Source organism: Coffea eugenioides, chromosome 6, assembly GCF_003713205.1.
Source record: "Coffea eugenioides isolate CCC68of chromosome 6, Ceug_1.0, whole genome shotgun sequence".
NCBI lineage: Eukaryota > Viridiplantae > Streptophyta > Magnoliopsida > Gentianales > Rubiaceae > Coffea > Coffea eugenioides.
In genome coordinates this window covers 47456055-47479747 of record NC_040040.1, presented here as the reverse complement: position 1 = coordinate 47479747, position 23693 = coordinate 47456055, and the positions used below count along the sequence as shown (strand labels likewise).

The 23693-nt window shown below is 33.4% G+C and overlaps 2 protein-coding genes across 3 annotated transcripts; both read left to right on the top strand.

The window, feature by feature from the left end:
* Window positions 1-1277: 1277 nt before the first annotated feature.
* LOC113774267 (probable carboxylesterase 12) lies at window positions 1278-2219 on the top strand. The gene has a single exon (XM_027318821.1). The coding sequence runs from the start codon at window positions 1278-1280 to the stop codon at window positions 2217-2219; it is 942 nt and encodes a 313-aa protein (XP_027174622.1).
* Window positions 2220-8767: 6548 nt separating this feature from the next.
* Window positions 8768-23049, top strand: LOC113772805 (oxysterol-binding protein-related protein 4C). 2 transcript variants are annotated; one of them, XM_027317284.1, is made up of 8 exons: window positions 8768-8984; window positions 13192-13281; window positions 17710-17865; window positions 20520-20765; window positions 21206-21302; window positions 21697-21991; window positions 22222-22324; window positions 22514-23049. In XM_027317284.1, the coding sequence occupies exons 2-8, from the start codon at window positions 13279-13281 to the stop codon at window positions 22766-22768; spliced, it is 1155 nt and encodes a 384-aa protein (XP_027173085.1). In that variant the 5' UTR covers window positions 8768-8984; window positions 13192-13278; the 3' UTR covers window positions 22769-23049. The 2 variants fall into 2 exon arrangements, with proteins under 2 accessions (XP_027173085.1, XP_027173086.1); XM_027317285.1 differs by lacking the exon at window positions 8768-8984 and having other exon boundaries at window positions 12983-13281.
* The last annotated feature ends 644 nt before the right edge of the window (window positions 23050-23693 follow it).

Here is a 23693-nt window from a genome sequence, read left to right as displayed (position 1 = left end):
TAGGAGAATGTTTACAATAAGAAAGGCTCAGATCACATGGATTGATCGATGCCTGTCTTTTGCAAATTAACACTGAATCCTATTTGAATTATATTATGTGTTTAAAAATTATTTCTAATTTTAAGTAACTTTAAAAAATAACTAATCTTATCTTAATGATATCTGCTTTCTACCAAATTATTACAATGATTATATTCTATTTTTAAAAATTATCTTTAATTTTAAAATAACTAATCTTATCTTAATGATATCTGCTTTCTACCAAATTATTACATAAAAATAAAGTAAAATATTTTTAAATCACAATTAGTGAAATCTTATATATCCTATAAATTACTTCCTTTCACCACAATATCATTGATTAGTATTCAAATTGTTCATCATCTCTTCTCTTAATTTTGAATTAACTTAGTGAAAAAAAGAGAATTAATTGTTACACCAATAGATTTATCAATATTATTGAAAACTGAATATTTATTGATAAAAAAAATGGATTGATGGATCTTGTTCAACTTAATTAAATATGAATATATGATTCCAGATTTATGGTCATTATAAAAATTTAAATTATTTAAAAGAATATTATAAAAAAAGAATAACTATCAAGTTTTTGATATGGAATACATTATTTGATGTATACTATCATATTATAGTAAAAGTATGTAAACAAATTTTTAAAATTAGTAAATAATTGAACATTTAAAGTACATTAATTTTTTAAAATTAATATAAATGAACATATAGAACTGCTGTTAATTTTTTATTTAAATTATTCATATTTGTATAATTTTGTAATAAATAAAAAAAAGATCGTGCTAAGGCATTGAAAAAAATTCTAGTCAAATGTAAAAGAATAAAACTTTCAAAGTGGCTTTCATGCAACAAACCAGCAAAAGAAGTCTGCAAGCTATTCCTACATTTGTTGCCGTTCACATTGTTTGTCAGTTGTCCCAAACATCAAGACAAAAACATGTAAAAATGTTATAAATTTTGTTATATACTCATCAAAAATTATGTATCACAATTAATCCTGTCCATCGATATCCCTATAAATCCTGTCCATCGATATCAAGACAACCATGCAATTGCTCTGTCACTGTCAATTGGTAATAGTCAACTCCAGAAAATCTCATAGAATCTCAATTCATCTTCCAGGACAATAAAATAAACGTCTTATACCTACTGAGGTTCGGGTATAGTAATACGCAAGCTTTGATGCCTAATGAGCTGTGAAACCTTGATTATTGACCGAAAAATTCTTCTGGTTTTTTGCATCAATGGACTGCCACCCGGTAGCTGATTCTCCTGAAGTACTTCACAATTTCCTTCCTTTCTTTCGCATATTCAAAGATGGCAGCGTCGAAAAATTCCTTCAAACTCCCTTCATCCCTCCGTCAGATGATCCCAATGCCATATCTGGTGGCGTCCGATCAAAAGACGTCTTCATTTCACCCGAAAACAAAGTAGGAGCACGCCTGTTTCTTCCCAGAACAATCAAAGCCGACGAGAAACAGAAACTTCCCCTCCTCATCTACTTCCACGGCGGTGCATTCGTCATAGAATCAGCATTCTCTGTTCAGTACCATAACTACCTCAGCTCCCTCGTGGCCGAGGCCAATATCATTGCCGTGTCCGTCGAATACAGGCTGGCCCCGGAGCGCCCCATGCCCGCATGCTTCGATGATTCTTGGACTATGATCAATTGGGTGACATCTCATGCCAAAACGAGACAAGGACCTGAATCATGGATCAATAATCACGCTGACTTCACTAAGGTTTTCTTCGCCGGTGACAGCGCTGGAGCTAATATTGCCCATAACATGGCAGCTAAAGCAAGCCAACATAGCTTGGGAGATGGTGTGAAGCTTCTGGGGCTGATTTTGATGCATCCCTCTTTTGGAAATGGACAGCCTCACAAACTCTGGGAGCTCATCTGTCCTGATCTCAACGGATGGGATGATCCAAGGCTGCATCCGATGGCTCATCGGAGTTTGTTATCGAGCCTTGTTTGCAGCAAGATTCTGGTTTGCATATCGGAGAAAGATTCTCTCAGAGAGAGAGGTTGGCTTTACTATGAGGCCCTGAAGAACAGTGGATGGGAAGGTGAGTTGGACTTTTTGGAGATTGAAGATGAGGGTCATGTTTTTCACCTGTTGAATCCAAATTGTGATAATGCCAAAATCTTGATGAAAAGGGTGGATTCATTTTTAAGAGCATAGGAATGAATTTTCACAAGGATGATGAAGTTGTTTCTTGTTATTGAGTATACTGAATAAAGTTTCAAGTCTGAAAAGACTTTCATAGTTCAATTCAGGCAATGTGATTGTTTTTCCTTGTGGTGCATACATGCTTGGCTTGTAAACCAAATCTTTTAACAAGAAAAAAAGTAAGCAATGCTACATTCATCAAGAAGTACTCATGCATGATTTTTTGATCTTAATTCTTTACTGTTTGTCAGCAATCAAAATGAAGAAAACAAGAAAGTAGGTGTGTTTGGATACAAAAATTATTGCAATATTATTTTACATATATTATAAGTACATTTTTGAACCACCATTTTTATATTTTCAATTATATTTTTATTTTTTATATATCTCATAACTCAAAAGTACTATAATAATTATTTCAAATAATATTTTAAATAATATTTTATCCAAACACACTCACTGTTGCAGGCTTGTGTTCTAATTTACTAGATCTGAATCAGAGCAGTTTCGTTATTATTAATAACTCTTTAGTTGACTTCAAATAATATTTTCGTTTAAAAGGAAAGAATAAAAATTATATATGTTTCTAAACATAAAAAATGCCTAACTATCTTGAGAAGAAGACGTCAAATAAAAATTTCAAAAACCAAAACAGAATCTTTTATTGTAAAAACAAAAACAAAACAGAATCTTTTATTCTCGCCTCTGTGCAACTATTTGCTCGTCTCCGTTCCGCATAGCAGCAAACCAGTCCGGCCAACCCTTTCTCATTGGGCCCAACCAGGCCAGGCCCGAGGCCTAGGCAAATGGTTAGGGCTTCAACAAGCCAAAGCCTAAACGAAGAAATATCTTGTTTGCAGGCCAAGACCAAGCCCCTAAAAACTCACACATATTGCCCCTATTTTCAGCCTATTTATTTCAATGGGCCCCAGATCGTAATCAGGAAATTACTAAAAATTTAATTTTTTAGGTTCTTAAAGCATTTTTAATAATTACTCACGACACTCCATTGTTAATATCATGTCTTCACATTTTGAATGTCCCAAAATAAGAGTCACTCTCTATAAATCAACACAATATTTTATTATTTTTCCCAATTTGCCATTTAAAAAAGTAACTTTTTTCATCTACCAATACATTTCTCATCCTTTCAAAATTTGAATGTAAGGACAACATTGTAAAGTCACCCAAATCTAACTCATTCAAACACAATCATTACATATTCCTTTAAAAAGTTGGTTCCCCCAAAAAATAACTCAAATTATGGGACTGAGAGAGTATATAAGTAAAATAAAAAATGTAAATTTACATCGTTATTATAATTACAAGGTTACTGCATTAAGGTAAATCTCTAGTTAAAAATTATGCAATTGTTTCAAAAAATTTTATTAATTGAAACGTGGATAAGTATCAAATTATGAATAATTTCTATTTCATGTAATTAAGTGGGTCATTTTTCATACATATATTGTCAGATGAGGCAAAATCATCCAAAAGTGGTGAACATATATGTTGTATGGGGCATAACGAATTGGAGGAGAAAGTAGGAAAGATGTACGTCTAGTTTTTATTCATAATTTTCAGCTTTCATCACATTTTTGCAAGTATGTTGTGGTGGAGAAGTTGTGAGGGGAAGTCTAATTTCTCATCTAAGCATTTTCTTGAAGTGGAACAAAGGCAAGTTCAGAATACTTTGGAGTTGCAGGCAGTTGTTGCTTTAGATATGGTGGTGACAAGAAACCCCCTCAAATCTTCAAATCTTCTATTTTGAACATAAAAAAAAATAGAATCTTTGACAAGAGAATTGCAGAATCCTAGTTAGGTACAAAATCTTTTAAACATAAATAATGAAGAAAAAAATAAAGAAATAATTGGCAACAAATCTCTAAATATATATATATATATATATATATATATATGTATATGTATTACATGATCAAGACTGATTTAGAAGGTGTTTTGTCTAATCATTGCACTTGCTTACTTGGGAGTTGGGACCTTACCATTTCTAATGTTTCAAAGACGTAGCGCTATAATTTGAAATTTTTGTAAACAAAACAAGTGACAACCATAAAAGAGTGTACATTTTTCATGAAAAAGTGTGTATCAACCACCAGAAAACTTGTTAGGAAAATTAAAAGAAAAAACTATAAAAACATTTTGTTTTTCTGAGTTAGAATCTCGAAGAAACTTCATCTAGATTGCAAATTTGCATGTGAATTCAAACAATCAAATTCATCATCTCCACACACCGATTTTCTTGGACTTGTCTTATCAAATGGAGTCTAAAAAGGAGAAACATTATTTTCCAATCTCAAATGGAAACTCAACCAAAAAACAAAAGAAAACGCTTTCACCACCAACAACAACAAAGACAGCAAGAATAACGAGAGCAAGTTAGCCACAAGACTTGTCAACTTTCCCTCATGTGCTGCAGCCTGCAGCAGCAACAAACAAAGCCTTTAAAAACTTCCTTTAAATATTCTAAGCACTATATGCTGCAGGCAAAACGCAAAAGCCTTCTCAAAAGCCACCTTCACATTTCTTTCTTTTCTTCCCCTTTGTTCTCTTTTCTACCCACCGCCACCACCCCTAAAAAGCTCTTCACAACCATAACTAGCACCCCTCTCCAGGCGAAGGATTGATCTTCCACAAATTTCCCCGTCACCGGCCACCGGCAACGTTCAAAGGAACCAACGCAGCCTCCTCCTAAAATGGTACCCAAGTCTTTATTTATTTATTTTCCTCTCTTAACACATTCACACAGTAACTCACACAGGCATCCACGTGCTTGCTTAAATACGTATGTCCATATATGTATAGATTTTTCTTGATAGACGAGTCTTGATGCATAATCCGAAATGGGACAGTTGCTGCCCGCATTAACATTTTGAATCGGTCCATCTAAAGTTCTAAACGGCGTTAATGGTTCCCGTGAAATAAGAAATTGATCCCAGTCAGAATTGTTAGTATTTAGGAGTTTGTTTAATAAGAAAATCCTTGCATTTTTTAAACTTTGGATTTACTTCTGGTAATTGCACTTTTGGGATGAGTTTAAAGTTGGCAAGAGAATATCGAGGAGTATCCACCCTCTTTTGGGTAATTCCACTTTGCATCCTTAAAGTTTCGTCATTTTTTCGACTTTGTACCTTTTAAGTTTTGTTTTAGACATTTTGTATCTCAAAAGTCTTATATGCACCTTGATCTGGTAACGATGTGATGGTTTAAAAGACCAATGAAATTAACGTAAAAAATATTGTACAAATTGCCACCTTAATCATGCCCTACTGTTTAAGATATAGAAAATTCATGCACATTCCATGCGGATGATGGTACCATTTGTGGATTTCCGTATATTTCATGACCAATTCCCAACGGTTGAGCCAAATAGGGACGTGTTGGAAACTCTTAATTGCCAAGTATATAAAAGAAAATCTTAAAATATTATATGGACATTGAAGAAAGCTTTGTGGGGAAAGCATGGAGGTCTTTGTTGTACAGCCTCATGAATAATCAATAGGTATACACATATATCACAGTTTACTCAATGTGATTCCGCCTACAAAACTCTTAAATCGCGATATCTCTTAACGATAGATACAAATATGGGAATCTCTGAAATGAAAAAGATTGGTTATCCATTAATTTGTTTTATCGCTTAACTCGTATCTCACTCAGTACAGAATTTCTCACTCAATATATCGTATGTATTTCTTGGTATATGAGTAAATAATGATGTATGATGTATTTGGTCAAACACTGAACAACTTTATTGATTAAACGGATCATAAAAATCTCAAACTTTGTCTGTGTGTTGGAAATCATAGTTCAAGGGAAGAAGCCACAGTTGTCATGTTAATACAATGATTTGAAATGCCCACGTCTGAGCAACTCGATAAAACACCGTAAAGTTTGTTTGGATAGGAGTTTATTTAGATGATTTATTTGAAATAATTACTATATCACTTTTATGATATCATGTATGTGAGGTAAAAAAACGATTGAAAAGATAAAAAAAAATTAAAATTTGTAAAGTAAATATTTTTTTTTTTCAAATCATTTCAATCCAAACACACTCATAGTAGCCCAATAGCCAAGGATGATTGCGGGCTTATCTTAGCACATGATGTAACGATTGATGTATTAGAAAAATCCTTCATATATTATTACAAAGGGTAATATAAGCATCACAGTCCGTAACTTAAATTGATGTTACGGACACATCCTAATCATAGATTTCTAGTGCACGTTTTGCCCGATTAAACGTAGAGATGAGTAAATTTATCTTCTTCTCTTCTCTCTATGCTCTCTGCAAGCCAGTCTATCAATTCTTCTTCTCACCCTCTCTTTTATTACACCCATCATTTCTAATCTTTCAATTTTTTAATCTTTCACTTGGTAATTAACAAGTCTCCAATCCAATCATTCAATTCTTATTCCCCTTCTTTGGGGATAACTTAAATAACATAAGATGCCAAAGAAGAACTTCTATACACTGCTGTAAAGTGAAAAAAAAAAAGGATTTTATATTATTTTGCAGGAAACAATGGGGATAATTGCAACTAAGGAAAACAAATTTTAAAAATACTTAGAAAAAGTTAAATCTGCAACATAGAGGTAGTAGTAGGGGATTCGCATCATGGGTGTTTATTTCTAAGGAATGAGAGGGGTGGGTTTTAAGATAGTAAACTAGAAATGGAGGATGACCGTGACACAACCATTGTGCTTATTACAAATTACAGTTCTTGTGTACAAATAGAATAGGCAAACGATAAACCGACATTCCTTTTTCGCAAATTCATAGCATGTGTTGGATGGATGACTTGGACTATTCGTACTGATTTTTTTTTTGGGCAACAATAACAATTATATAATCTATTCTATCCAATTTACAGGGAAGGGGGAGTCTAAGAGGACTTGTGTGTTATGCGCTAGTAGGTATGCAAACCTGACTAAATCAATGAGATGCTTTGACACCACCCTTAGATTTTTTTTGTTATAGGTGGGGAGGGACTTCCCTGGTGGCCACTGAGCTTTTGGACTATTCGTCTTGTAACTTGTAAAAAATATGAATTTAAAATGGAGGGATGCAGATTTAGTCCGTCTTCATAGAATATCGTGATATAATTAGACATATAACTTCGTAAAATAATGAGTGAATACACTAACACTATGTATCTAATACAAACATTAACCTTAAACTATCCCGGGTCCATTTTCTTTTAAATTGAGGGTATGCATAAATATAATATATTTTTGAGAGCTAATATTACTTTGTTCAGGACCCCACTTTTATATAAATCGTCAAATTTCTGCCCCCTTAATATTAACAAGTCCTCGTTTAAAGCAATGCCTTTTTTTTTTGTCTGTTTTCTTGGTCTTTTTTCGAGAATAGGAGTACCGCTGTGTCATCCTTGCCTTGACAATACAAATGTGGTGAAGTACACGTCTTTGTCTTCTATTCATTATTGCTTTTTTTCCACCCTACAACCCAAATAATGTTTTAGACAAAAAGCTTAGAAAAGGAAAAAAAAAACATTCCATCAATTTCTAATGGAAAAAATGAATGAAAGGTTCTTCATGTGTCTAAATGTTTTGGCCTTTCAAAATCTATCAACATTAAAAAAGAAAAAAGTTTGAATCACACGGCATGAATGGAGTTTTATACGCCTAAAAAAAATTTTGGCTAAGGTTTAAAGCTTTTGATAAAAAATGAAGTTAATTTGAAAATTTATATAAATGCAGGGATGTAATAGATATAAATGTGTGGATTTACATGATAAGTTAAGTACAATTTACGTATCTTAACAAGTTGAGGTGTCAAAACACAAATTTTGAGAAGAGAATTGCAGAATCCTAGTTAGGTACAAAATATTTTATACACAAAATAATTAAGAAATAATTGACTGATTTAGGTACAATGAATAGTTGGGTAAAATAAATAGTTTGCCTAATTGGGACCTCAACCCTTCTATTTTTTCAAAGTAAATAAAAGGAGCGACAACAAGCAGGATTATACACTATTGATGGAAAAGTGTGAATCAAGCACCAGAAAGCTTATTAGAAAAATCAGAACTCTATTAAAAATTTGTTTTTCATTAGTTATAGTCTCCAAGAAATTTCAATCATAAAAAATGAATTTTTTTTATTCAGTACTATTAGGACCTCATTAATGCACCTTAATTATGTTAAATTTACTCAAGAATGCAAACAATTAAATTCATTATCCATTGGCAATCTCATTATTCAAGTTCATTCTTTTAAAAAATCATTGTCCAAGGCTTGTCTTTATCAAATGGAAGCTTGTCAACCTAATCTTGAAAAAGAAAAACTATTTCCAAAATCTCACATGGAAATTCACTGATCAAACAAAAGAAACGCTTTCAACAACAACAAAGACAGCAAAAATAACAAGAACAAGTAACCCAAAAGACTCCTCAGCTTTCCCTCATATCCCACCAAGACCAATCAAAGCCTTTAAAACTTCCTTCAAATATTCCCCTTTCCCACCCCACATATATATACACACTATATTCTATATACTATGTGCTGCAGGCAAAAGCCTTCTCCAATACAGCCTTCGCATTTCTTTCTCTTCTTCCCTTTGTTTCTCTTTCCTACACACCACCACCACCACCACCACCGACCTCTAAAAGCTCTTCACAATCAATAACAAACACTCTTCCCCAGAACCCTTCTCCAGGCAGGACTGATATATAGTAAACTTTCCGGTCTCCGGCCACCATGGCAGAATCAGCACAGCCTCCTCATGAAATGGTACCCAATTCTTTCATTTTTTTTTCCTCTCACACTCACACTGTAACACACAGACGCTTCCACGTACTTGCTTACATATGTGTATATCCATGTATGTATAGATTTTTCTTGGTAGACGAGTCTTGTTGCATAATCTGAAATGGGACTGTTGCTGGCTGCATTAACAATTAGGATCGAGCCATCTAAAGTCCTAAACGGTGTTAATGGTTCCTGTGGAATAAGATATTAATCCCATGTTAGTATTTAGGAGTTTGTTTAATGAGAAAATCCTTGCATTTTTCGTCTTTGGATTTATCTTTTGGTAATTGGACTTTTGGGAAGAGTGTAAAGTAGGCAAGGATTTCGTCGTTTTTTCCACTTTGTACCTTCAACTTTAAGTTTTGTTTAGGCATTTTGTATCTTCAAAGTCTTAGATGGGCCTTAATACGTGATGTGATAGTTTGAAAGACTAATGAAATTAACCAACAAAATATTTTGCTACAACTTACAAGTTTCCATCTTTAAAATGGAATCATTGCCTCCTGATTAAGATTTAGAGTATTCATGCACATTCCAAATGGGATGATGGTACCGTTTGTGAATTTCTCTCTCTCTTTCGTGAAAAATTCCCAATGATTGAGACAAATAGGGACGTGTTGGAAATTCTTAATTGCAAAGTGTCTAAAATAAAATCTTAAAATATTAATGGACATTGAAGAAAGTTTTGGAAAGCTAGTGGAAATCTTTACTATGCAACCTCTTCAATAATTGAAAGTTTATCTAGAAAACATGATTGAAAATCATTATATAGATAAGTGATAGATGCGAATACAGGAATCTTTAAAATGAAGGAGGCGGGTTATAATCTAACTTATATCTATACGTATAAGTCGTTTAATGTAGAATTTTTAATAATTAATATGTAGACATATTCATGTGTATGTTTCTTTGTCTATGAGTCTCCGTTTGGATTGATTATTTTTTGAAAAACAAATTTTTTATGTACAATGTTACAGTAATACACAAATAAAAATAATTTCAAAAACACAAAAAAAGCCTCAAAAAAAATCTCATCTACAATAAAAATTTTTCACTTACATCGTTACAGTAAAATATTTTAAAAACATCCAAAAATAGTTAATTCAAACGGAGGAGCCATGTATTTGGTCAAAAAGTAGACAACTTAATTTATTGATTAAACAGAGTTTAAAAATCTTAATATCTGTCTATATGCGTTGCTGCATAAGGGAAGACGTCATAGTTGTCCTGTCAGTAGAATTGTGCTGTCTGACCCACGTCTGAACGAGTCAATAAAATCATGGAATGGACACATATTGGTCCAATAGAACGATGATTGGGGGGGCTTTTATTGGCACCTGATCTACCTATGCACTGTTAATGTACCATAAACTTTCATATCTTAAATTCACATATATGATGCATTAAAGAGTTGTACTATTAATATTAAAACTTGTATAAGAAGTGGATTTAGAACGGAGGGGAGTGGATTTAACCCCTTGTTATAAAATATTGCGATATAATTAAACATATAACCCCTTAAAACAATGAATAAATACGCTAACGCCAACTCTAACCTTACCTATTCTAAGCCTTTTTTTTTATCGAGGTATACAAAAATTTAATATATTTTCAAGAAATAACATTACTTCGTTCAAGGGCCCCAACTTTATACAATCAGTTGTCTTTTTCATGTTATCTTGGTTTTTTCCCAAAGAAAGGAAATATTCCTTTATCATCCTTGCTATACCAATACAAATGTGGTGAAGTAATACATATTTCTCTTCTTTAAAAAAAAATTTTTTTTTTGCCAACAACCTAAAGAATGTTTTGGTCAAAAACATTAGAAAAGGAATAAAAGAATTCCATCAATCTCTAAAGGAAAAAAAAAAATCAAAGGTTCTATGTGGGTCTAAACGTTGTGGTCCTTCGACATCTGCCAACAATATTCATTGAAGACACTTCTTTTTCTCACCCAATAAAATTTGTTATCCTAACTTCTTCTAACAACCCCCTTGTTTGGATTGCATTTTTTTTTTAGATTTTTTGTAGAAAAATTACTGTACCGATTTGATATATATGAAATAAAAAAGTGATTAGAAAATGTGTTCACAGAAAACGTAACAATTTTAAAGAAAAATTGCTATTCAAACAAGGACTAAAGTCTCCAATACCTAACAATATTTAGTTCAACCCATAACCAATGTTTTGAAAATCGGACCGGACCGGCCGGTTCGACCGGTTGAACCGCGAACCGGCCATGGCACCAGTCCGGTTCTATGCTCTGGTTGACTTTGCCAGAGAACCGGTCAAACCCGGTAAAAACCGGGAAAACCGGTGACCCGTGTTGAACCGGATTGAACCGGTTTTTGAGTTTTCCTTTTTTTTTTTTTTTTTTTTTTTTACTTTTTTGCAAAATGCTTCTATCAAGATTTGAACTCAAAACCTTTGTAATAGAAGACCAATGTAGTAACCATTGCACCATCACATCTTATTTGCTTTTTTTGATAACTTATTTATATAAAACAAACATCTATATTTCATTTTTCAATTTTTCTTACAAAATCTCATCCTCTCATGACTCTTTCTTTTTAATCTTCAACTCTTTCTTTTCTCCCTCATCTTTTCTTTTGTCACTCCATTTTTAATCAAACCTCATTAGTTTTAATTTATTGATGTTTTCTTCTATCTTTTAATTTTGTTTTTGCCCATTAAATTGGAAAAAGTTAAAAAAGAATTATTTTTCTTTAACCCAAATTATTTAATGCCACAACCACTCACTTTTATCTCATTTTTTGTTTCTTATCAAGTTTGCATTTATATTTTCAATTCTCTTAACTTCTTTCGAACTCCAAACTTTCTTTTTTAAATTACAATCTTTAAATCTCAAAGACGTAAATTAAAATTTAAGTTCACAATATCAAATTCTCATAGACGTGAATTTGTATAATTTCAAAATATTGTGATATTTTTGGGTTGGATTTAAGATTTTTTTTGTAGATATAATTAAAATTGAGATGAAATTTATTTGTTTTAACTTATAATTTAAATAATTTATTTTTGAAAATCCAAATTATTCAAAAATAGTGAACTTTTCATCATATAAAGTTTTAAATTAGTCCATTGCATGTCTTATTTTGTGCATATATATATTTATATAAATTATTTTAAAAAAAATTCATTGAACCGAGGTTGAACCGGTCCGACCGGTTAAACCTCGACCCTTTCACCTCACCGGTTCAATTGACGGTCCGGGTTTTAAAACATTGCCCATAACACTATTGGACTGTGGACTTCTTTGCAAAGGATTGAATGATCCAAGTGTCATATCCTTGCCACACCCATACGCCTTACTGAAGTTCTGATTCCAAGTGTAGATAAAATGACCGACGTAGTTCAATTTGATTCACACAGCTATGAATGAATGAAGTTTTATTCTTTAGGAAAAAGGGTTTTGCTAAGGCTTTAATTTTTGGTAAAATTGAAAGTAGTTCATAAAATTGTTTTCAGGGGCGTAATAAATATAAATGTATGCATTCGCATGATAAGTTTGGTGTAATTTTAAAGGTTTAAAAAATTCTCGTTGCACTTAAAAACTTTCATTGTTAAAGTTCAATTTTCTAAAAAGGTCATGATTATCGAATGGATTCCTCCCAAACAAATCTTGAAAAAGAAAAACTTACTTCAAAATCTCACATGGAAACTCACCCAACAAACAAAAGAAAACGCTTTCAGCTTAATAAACAGGTTGGGGGTTTATGCCCAACCCTCCACCATTTCTAATTTGGTTTTGAAAAACAAAAACAAAAAAAAAACCGCTTTCAACAACAAAAATAACAAAGAATAATCGACCGAAAAGGCTCGATATCTTGCAGCCCTATCCTGCAGCAGCGAGCCATCAACAACAAGCAAACCTTTAAATCTTACTTTATATATTCCCTTTTTCCACCTTACATATACATGATGCAGACAAAAGCCATCCCGGAAATGACCTTCTCATTTCTTTATCTTCCTCCCTTTCCTCTCTTTTGTGCCGACCACCACATCTATATATATACTATAAACTATATGATGCAGGCAAAAGTTTTCTCGGAAACGACCTTCACAATTCTTTCTCTTCCTTCCTTTGTTCTCTTTTGCACCCACCACCACCTCTGAAAGCTCTCCTCAATCATAACAAATTAAACACCCCCTTTCCACCCCTCTCCAGGCGGAGGACTGATCTTCAGCAAACTTTTTCCGGTCGCCGGTCGCTATCAATTTTCGACAGAATATATCAGCTCAGCCACCCCCTAAAATGGTACCCATCTCTTTCACTCTTTTTTTTTCCGCACACAATCACACAGTAACACACACGCTTCCACGTACTTGCTTACGTATATGTGCCCATATTTTTTCATGGTAGATGGCTTTTGTTGCATAATCTGACATGGTACAGTTGCTAGCTGCATTAACAATTAATCCTGATCAATCCATCTAAATTGTGTTAATGATTGTAAGTATTTTAGGAGCATTTTATCTTTCTGCTAATTGGGCATTGAGGAAGAGCTGTGAAAAATTGGAAACATTATAATTTCGAAGAATTCATACTTATTTTAGATTAATTCCACTTAGCATCCTTAAAGTTTTCGTCATTTTTCACTTTTTACCTTTTAAGTTTTATTTTAGACATTTTGTATCTTTAAAGTTTTATGTGCACCTTAACTTGGAAGAATGGTTTAAAAGACCAATAAACTAAGAGTAAATCTTTCCTACACTGACGGTGTATATACTATCATCGTTGGATTCATGATATGTGTGTAAAAGTTGAATTTTAATTCAAATTTTACATAATTGTCATTCATCTAATGCTGATAGTGTATACACTGTTAGTATAGGAAGGATTAATCCATAAACTAAACGTAAAAATTCATAAAAGTCACCATATTTAAAATGTAATCATTGCCACCTTGCTAAGATTTACAGAAATCAGTTGATATTCCATAATATAGAGAGATGGTACCATTTGTGAATTTCTTATCTCATAAACAATTTCAAATTGTTGAGCCAAATAGCGACTTATTTGACTAATCTAAATTGAGGGGTGTCTAAAATAAAATCTTAAATTATCAATGGACATTGGAGAATTTTCTGGGGGGATGAAGCGGAATTCCTTAATTTATGATCATACCATGTGCTGTCCAGGTAGTTTACGCAAATTCAAGGTTCACAGGAGTCTTGTCAACTTTCTGACTGTGTATCCTAGGTCCGATTTAGAAAATTGAAAATGTTTAAAAACATTCTTTTTAGTTTTTATTCTCGCCAAATTTTAGAGCCCATTTGGATTTGCTATTTTTTGAATTTTTATAAATAAAAAAAATATATTGTAGCGGTTTGATATACGTAATATAAAAATATAATTTTTTTTTTAAAAAAGGACAATCCAAATATGGCCTAAAAATATTTTATATTATCTACTTAGATTTAAATATGTTAAAATTCGCCCTTCAACGTAAACATTTTTGGTTCCAATCTTCCGTGTCACCGTTAATTTGTGGGCAAGCTTTGGCATGCCCACGTCTCAAAAAGTCAGCAATACAGTGATACACGAAGTAGCCCAATGGCTAAAGATGATTGGAGGCAGTCTTTGTTGTGTAGTGGCTAGGAGGGGGATAAACTAAAGTGACTGGAATCTAATCAAACACAGTACTAATTTTTTATTTTCTTAGGGATGTTTATCTTCTTTTTTTTTTGCGTAACGGAAAAAAAGTGGGATTTAAAAAATGAAGAGGGAGAAGTAGAATTAGCGTTCAAGATCTTTGCGTTTTGGAATTTCAACCTTAGTCACTAGATTAGCATCCCCTTAGTTCGTTTAGGACTTGATCTGATTAATGTGTTTACTATAAACTTTCATAGATTAGAACATTAGAACAAAATACTGTTCTTCTTGTATAGATTCTATGGAAATAGAATATTGTGACTTGATTAGCCATGCAGATGGTAAATATAAATACACCATTTCAACAACACAATAACTTGCACCAAAATTAACGTTACATGGTGATGAATACACCATTTCAACACCAAAAAAATGCATATTCTACTCTAGTCTTGTGGAGATAAGAGTTTGATAAAAAAAAAATTTATTTTGTTTTACATTTTTTGAGCAAAATGTTTGATAAATTTTAAGAACTGGCATTACTTTTTTCAAGGTTACTCATAATTTCAGTCTCCTTTATCTTAACAAATCCTCCTGCAAAGTAATGTCTTTTTTCCATTTTTCCCTGGTCTTTTATTCAAAAGAAGGCAACACTACTGCTTTGTCATCTTTGCCTTACCAATACAAATCTGGTGAAGTAATATATTTTTGTCTTGTATAATAATGCTTTTGCTCACCAGCCTAAAAGTGTACTAGACCAATTTTTTTTTTTCAAAGGATGGACAAAAATTATATTTAAAAAAAAAAAACAAAAAGCACTCCATAGAATGATGTGTTGGTCGGCCTGGCATTGTGGTCCTTCAACATCTGTATATTGATTGCAAACAATCCTTCTCTGGACCATACAAAAATTTGTTATCCTGGTTGTTAATATCCCCAGAAGAAATTTAAGCTTCCAAAACCTACAGAATATTTTTCTCGATTTTTTAGTATTTAGACTATCAATTTCTTTGAAAAGGATTTAAAGGTCCAGATGTCATATGTCTTTTAATTCCAAGTGTAGATAAACGACATGACGTGGCTGAATTTGACTGGCCAGCTAAATTGCTGCTTTACAAACCCTCTGATTCTTTTTGTACTTGTCTCCCTTTTCTTAAACAATTTCAAAACAAATTTGCGTCAAAAAAATTTCCAAAAACAATTTTTTGAACTATTCCACATTAGCTTGCACAATATAGACTAGAAGAAACCCAAAATTATTCATTTCTTATACTGTTGGGGAATTTTTTTTTATTGGAGAATATTGAAGTTGCATTGTCGTACTCCTTAGGTCATTATTAATTATCAAAGTGAGAAAAATTACACCAAAGTCATCCAAATTGAGTACTACCAAATTTTATGCCTTCCATACCTATACAAGTCTACCAAAAGTTATATGTGGGTATGATTGTCATTGCCTTACCACAAAATCCATAAACCAAACAGCTGGTTACTTTTTATCGTTTTGACAGAGATGTTTACACCATCTGTATGAAATAGCTTTGTAGACTAAACAAGAAGTAACTAAGATCTAATTGACAATCACCTTTAGCTCTGAATTATCAGGAAAGAGATGGATTGGATGGTTCGGGAGAAAGAAGTGCAAGTGATAGATCTGATATTCGAGACTTCCCACTTACAGGAAGAAAAACTAGTGGTGCGAATTAGACAAAAAGAACGTCCTCAAACCCTTTGTTGTTTCTTGCCGAAATTCTATAGAATTAAGCTATGTGATCCAAAATTTTAGGATTAATTAAGGTGATGGCCAAATATCAATCATTTTCAATTATCTTTATCATTAATTATTAGGATTTGAAAATCGATACCAGTACATTCTTGGGGTAGTTTGTTAGTCACATCATGTTTCTTCCTTGTTTTCCTCGTTGTAGTTTTCAATCCCTTAATGTGTTGGCATCTTCTCATTGCCATTTCCAAAAGGAATAGGCCAAGAGCCCTAAGCCAATTAGTGTGACGTTTTAGAATATGACTTTTGAGAAAAGCTTGTTAGTGTAGCAGGTAATTAACTGCAGGGATATTTCCCAACATGGTGAACCGAAACCCAACTTTAGAGGGATTAGGTTATAAAATCTATTTATTTTTCAATACTGCTTGAGGAGATGAAATTCATGCTCAAAATAAAAAAAAAAAGATAATAGCTTGACATACTTTAGGACAACATAATAAAGGCTCAATTCTTCTGAGCATCTATTCCGTGGAAAAAGGAAAATCAAAATTGACAAAAGAAATGAATGAGCTAATATTGTCCTGTCGTAGTTATTTTAGTTGATGAGGTGGAGAGAATCCTGTCAATTCACAGTTTTATCGATGTCATTAGTACGATGAATTTATTATATATCACAGTACTTTGACGTTTAGTTTCTTGGCTAAATATCTTAATTCGGATTCCAAGTTTGCATTCTTGCTAATAGATATTATATTGCTAAAACACAAGCAAGATTTTTTCTTTAGGCATTGGTACTGTACATGCTCCCCCAAAAAAAAAAATCCTGAATCCACTGTATGACTGAAAATATGATTATTCAAATATGCAGAATTTTGGCCTCGTCTGGATTGCAAGTTTTTTTTGAGTTTCTGTAAAAAAAAAAAAAAAAAAAAAAAGAATATTGTATCAGTATGATGTATGTGAACTAAAAATTTGATTGAAAAATGTATCGAGAGAATTTTTCTGCAAAAACACGTACTCCAAACAAGACCAAATCATGGTGATATATGCACTTCTGCCTTCGTCCAATAATTTCACATAAAAAAGATCTAATCTGTGACAACTAACAATTATATTGGCCAGCCAATTACGAAAACAACTGATGTGCAAGTTTAATATTAATTTTCTTTTTTTTTTAGCATTTCCAGAATATTTAGCATGAGCCCTTTGAAAAAGTTGCCATTTCTCTTACTTAGATCCTTCAAATCATATTAATGCCCAAATTTGATTTTGGCCTTTTGCTTTACAAGTTGCTCACTTGTTTAATTGATGACTATTTTTGTTGAACTTAAACACTTGCTTTATGCTCTTTAATCTTTATTTTGTAGGTCACAGTAGAAGACATGGGACCAAGGCCAGTTCTAACAGCACCATTATTATTAGAACAGGAATCTGACTCTAATTATAGAGCTCCCAATCTACTGAAGCGCGTTTTGAGTCTTCTCGCCAACGTACGGCCAGGATCTGATCTAACCCGATTTCAAGTAAGTTCTTAATTTTCTCAATTCCAATCCCTCAATAAATTTATGTGTTAAAGTTTTCAAGAATTCTTTTCAAGAATACAGGACAGGAACAGTTGTCAGTTCAATCATCCGAAAAATAGTGTCATGTGTTTCAACAGAATGTAAAACCCTTTGTTCAATTATATACATAACTTCACATACAATAATGCAAATTCGAAATAAATTTTGATGGATCCCACATATATGGCTAAAATTAATGTACAAGACGTGCTTGGAGTGTTACTTTTTTTTTTGTGGCGATGAATCCTTCTCATAACCTTCAAGAACGGCTGCTGTTCCTACACCTCGTCCTCTTTTTGAATATGAACAGCAGATGAAGAAAATATGTCTGTGATTGATTTATGACTAATTTGAGTTACATCAACTCGATCCGATCTAGGCATTAAATTCATGTGCCGCAATTGTCTCCTTCATGTGGAGGTGCACAATTAGCACAAAGTTCATTTCCCAGCCATCTGATGTGGACATATAGGTTGAAGGTCAATATGGAGGTTAACATTGAAGGGCAAATTCTTGGCAATTTGATTTCACGAACCAAGAAAAGAAGAAGATGAATAAACCCCAATTTTTAGCTAGGGTAGTTGAAGTGATTTTAGTTTTATCTGGCAGGTAATCTTTTTCCCCTATTTAGAGTTGTAGAACCACTAAGTTTTATGCAGATTATGCAAAGTATAATTTAATTTTTGGAAGGCTGTCCTCAGCTAAACGACAACAAGAGAAAATATGAGCCTCAGTTTCATAAAGCCGGACAGATACGACTAAATTGTCATCATTTGTTTGTTTAGCAATTGTTAACTCTTTTTACTACTGAGCCATTGAATTGGCAACCGAATTTAGGGGTTGCCATGGGCTGGAATTACCACAATTGATGATAAAACATTCTGGATGCGAACGGGTCACAATCTGTAGCTTTAGATCCGGCCCTATTGGATTAAGGTCTGGAATTGAGTCGGGTATATTTGGATTTTAAATATAGTATAATATAATATTAATTCAATAACTTTAAATTTTTATTTTTGGATAAATTTTATCAATACAAAATTAACAATACGATGAGAATAATTCTAACAATTATTTGATTATAGAAAAAAAATTTTAATAGAAAATAAGTGGGTTAGTAAAAAATTTTAATAAACATGAATATATATATATATATATTCATATTAATTGGGCTCATTTAGATTGTAGATAAAACAAATTTGAGTTGGATCCAAATAAACAAATCTATTAGTAATTCCAAATCTAAAAAATGGATCGAGTCCAAGTCGAATCCAGGCTTAGACCCGATCCATTGACTGCCCTAACTATATTGTCACAGTGACCTCCAAAACAAAATAAATTATACATGTTTTCACTTTGCAATACTCACCTAAATGTTTGGCTCTTTAGCTTTTTATGGTGTCATGTGATAGTTTAAAATTTTTTTGAAAAATATTATTACCAGGTATATCTTCTAAAAATTTCCTTATCATCATTCTTAGAGTAATCAAATATTTCCAGAACAGATACCTGTCCAAATAATAATATTTTTACAGGAAATTGAGGAAAGAATTTTATGCCAAAAAGCAAAAGTAATTGCCCTCATGGTTAAATATGGTTTCTTGTCCGGTATGCTTTGAGGAAGTGCTGTATTGGCATGTCAACAATTTCTGCATTATGACATAACTGCTTTTGAATATGTGTACCGTGCCTACTCTTTAAGTATTCGTTTTACATGTTTGGTCTTCAATCAAGAAAATTCTTCAGTAAGAAAAAAAAAAATTTTCTTCAGTGTATCTATTTACATGTTCAGCCTTCAATTAAAATTTTCAGTATATTATTGCATCCTTAGTTATAACTCTACATCTACTGTCTAATATTAAGTTAACAATCGGAAAGGACAAACAAACGACAAAAGAATTGAAAGTTTTCAACAGTTATTGATCAGCTCTCTAAGCAGAGTTTTACAAAATTTTGGCTTGATTTAGTTTTTCTTTTTTTTTTTTCAAGCCATTTTTAGTTTTACATGATATTGAACTTCTAAATCATCATAGTTTCGACAGCCAATTGGAGTTCTTACCTTGTCTGATTCCATTTATGATTCCATTTATCAAGTGTCCCAACATGACTTGCTTTGCACAATTGTTATATCCTGATAACTGATCTTTTTAGCAGTTTTCGTTTTGAAGGAGAAGCAATTTGGCTGCATACATAAACGTGAAAGTTCTTGGAGTTCTTTAGTTAAAGAATCAGCATTCTTTCACCTCACTTTTTCATAAACGTGCAAGTTTTGGGCACTTTTGTCCTGGTTTTTTTAATAACATTTCAAGTTTCAACACCTGAAGGTGATGAATTTTACCAAGGTCCTTGTGCTAGTTGGTCCTTCAAGGGCCTTCCTCCTTTGATTCTGTTAATACATTGAAAGCTTAATTGCAACACCTTTTTACAGTTGAAGGAACCGTACACAAACTGACAATGAATCCTGGAATGTCGATAGATATGGATAGATTTTAGGAGTCTGTAGTGAGAATGCTTGGCTGAAACAATCCACCTTTGCATCAGCTTACGCAATTAGAACTTTCCTGCTTAGATAAACTAATGAATTGTACTTCTTGTTTTTTTTATTGCAAATGTAGTTGCCGCCATTGTTTAACCTTCCAAAGTCGCAACTTCAATGTTATGGAGAATCAGTCTACTGCACAGGAGGAGATCTATTAAGCAAGTGTGCCAATGGAGAAACTTCCATGGAAAGGTTTATTTCTGTTGTTGCATGGAATGTATCCACCGTGAGGCCATTGATGTTCGGTGTTGCTCCTTACAATCCCATTCTCGGAGAGACTCACCATGTTTCAAGGGGCACATTAAATGTGCTACTGGAGCAGGTAATTGATTCAGTATTTATTTTCATCTTCTTTAATATATACTCTTCCAGCATGAAAGTTGTTGAAGGTGACAGGGTCCTTGGCTCTTTGAAGGGTTCTTTTTACCTCCATCAATTCATACAACCCAATCTGATTCTGTTTCTCTTCACTAGCCTATAATGCATTAGCTGCAAAATCAGGTTAAACTAGTGAAGAGGGAATATGATCAAACTGAAATCAGTGGTTTCACATCTTAGAGTTAAATACTTTGAGAATGCTATTCTTTTGAACAAGGATTGCTCAACTAGGAAAACTTTAGCACAACAGACCATAAGACTTGTATTGATATATAGGACATCCACTAAACCTTCTCAAAATCAAGTCAGAAAAGTATAACTCAATTCTGTTTCTGTGTTTAAGCCCTGACTAGTAGTACATGATCCTGTACTTTATGCTTTCAGGTTTCACATCATCCTCCAGTAAGCGCCCTTCATGCCACAGATGAGAAGGACAACATTGAAATGACATGGTGTCATTATCCGGTTCCTAAGTTCTATGGTATTGATACTCCTGCATTAGACGAATTTTATCATATGCAAACTATGGTTCTCATTCTGTTTGCTTCTTACGATAAATTTTGAAACTAAAATCTTGATTGACTGAGATTAAGTAGCTCTAGTCCTCTTCTATTCTTTGAGGCTCTGCAGTGGTTGGTTTATTTACTTAAAGCAAAGAAAGACGAAGTGCTAACTTCAACCTAATGTTTTGATACCATGACCTATCGGTTTCGTAATTGTTCTCCAAAATGTTTGTGTTGCAAAATACATATTTCTATGCTATTCTTTGTCTGCTTAAATCAAGTGGAAATAGTACAGTGTAATTTGGAATGAATCAGTGTTGAGTTGTTGATGGATAACTCCTTGATAGTAATTACAGTCTGGTGCAAATGTAGGTACTAATATTGAAACTGAAGTGAATGGAAGAAGACAACTGAAGCTTCTTAACAAAGAGGAAACTTATGAAATGAACTCTCCAAAGCTTGTGATAAGATTATTTCCTATGCTCAGTGTGGACTGGTTGGGAACTGTCACAATTAAATGTGAAGAAACTGGTATTGCAGCAGAGTTATACTACAGAGGCAATTCCTTTTTACCTCGTCCAGGAATTAATAGGTCCATCAAAGGGAGGATCTTTTCGACATCATCATCATCGAAGACCATCTATGAAATCAGTGGCCACTGGGATAGGTAACTTATTGTGCATCTATGAAAATCACCTCTCAGGCAATACAACTATAGAAGATTCTGACCTTTTAGCCAGATTGACATGGCTTGCTTGGTTCTTAACTTGGCACATATAGAACCTATATTTGGTTGAAACTATTGAGATCAACTAGGGTGATAAAAGAATCCCATTGGTGTCACAACATGTTATCTTACAATTTTGACTGAAGTAATTTCACTAATTGAATGTGCAGAACTGTCACAGCCAAGGACCTTAATACTGGAAAATCCAAGATCATTTACGATGCAAAAGAAGCCCTTTCAGGAGTGAAGACTCCCATAGTTAAGGATTCACAGGTATCCAGAATCTTTCTAGCAGTAGTGCTAATCTCAAACTTCAGAGAAATCTCTGTTAAGTTTAAAAAGTTTGCACTTTATTTTATGTAACCTTTGCAAGTATGGATAAAAAATAATACTCCAGAAGATGCATTTTAGCCTTCTGATGTGTGTATTTTGGTTCTTGATTGCTGTTATGTTGTGCAACAGGGTATTTGGCCAACTGAATCCGCAGTTGTATGGGCTGATGTGAGCCAGGCCATCCTAAATAAGTCCTGGGACAAAGCAAAGGAAGCAAAAAGTGCTATTGAGGAAAGAGAGAGAGAGCAAGTAAAGGAGAGAAAGTCAAAAGGACAAAATTGGGTTCCCAAGCATTTTACAGTATCCTACAGCAAGGAGAGTGGGTGGGACTGCTTACCAATTCATAAATCAGTTCCACCGGCACCAATTGTTGCCCCCTTTTAATCCATTTGAAACCTGAACTAGGCTAGTTTCATCTACACTTGCACAAAAAATGAAGCCTTCACAATCCCCTTTGCCATTTGCCTAGATATCAAGCTGTAGGATTAGCACAGAAATGACAATGCAACAGAATAATTCACTTAGGAACTTAAGCAGAATCAAGGTTATTAGTTGTTTTTCTTCTCAGAGAAGACTGATTTGTTAATTCTTCAAACTGTAATCCTATTCCATCTCTGAACTGAGTATTATTTTGTAAATTGAAATTCCATGAAAGATTAGAATAAGTTTGCACAACAAAGGGGACATTCTCGCTGACACTGATTACATTATGGACAGAGCCATCCTTGCTCTCCAGCCATAGCATAGATAATATTAAGCCATTGTAGCAGTGGCAAGCAAAAATGAGTAAGAAGCCCCCCAAAAAAAAAAAAACAGTAGATTTCTGCTATTTACATAATAGGACAATAGGATAGGATGTTCAATAAGAAAACTTCAAAATCCAATGATCATCGCACCGGCCAATTGCTGCAATGGTCCCGTCCTAATGATCCTTTGTGTCCAATTAACGCCCTAATCCAGTACAATGACTGACTATATCCAGTAAACATGCCATTAACTATCTTCCTGTAAATTTGATTCACTTCTCTGATTAAATGACCTTTCCCTGATTGTGGCTAAAATCGGCTTCCATGACCGTGACTTAGGTGACATCAGCAGGTCTGTAAAACAATTTTCTGTTTCCACCCTCAAATTTACATCTGGGAACCGGCCAGGACTACTTGCTGGTGATCTTGCTGGTGATCTGCAAGCTGGACTACCACCATTTAATCCAATCAATGAACTTCTGTGCCCTGAGTTAGCTTTGGACTGACAACTTTTTCCAATGTTAGTCAGCTTCCTAGCTAGAGAAGCCAATTCAACAGGAGAC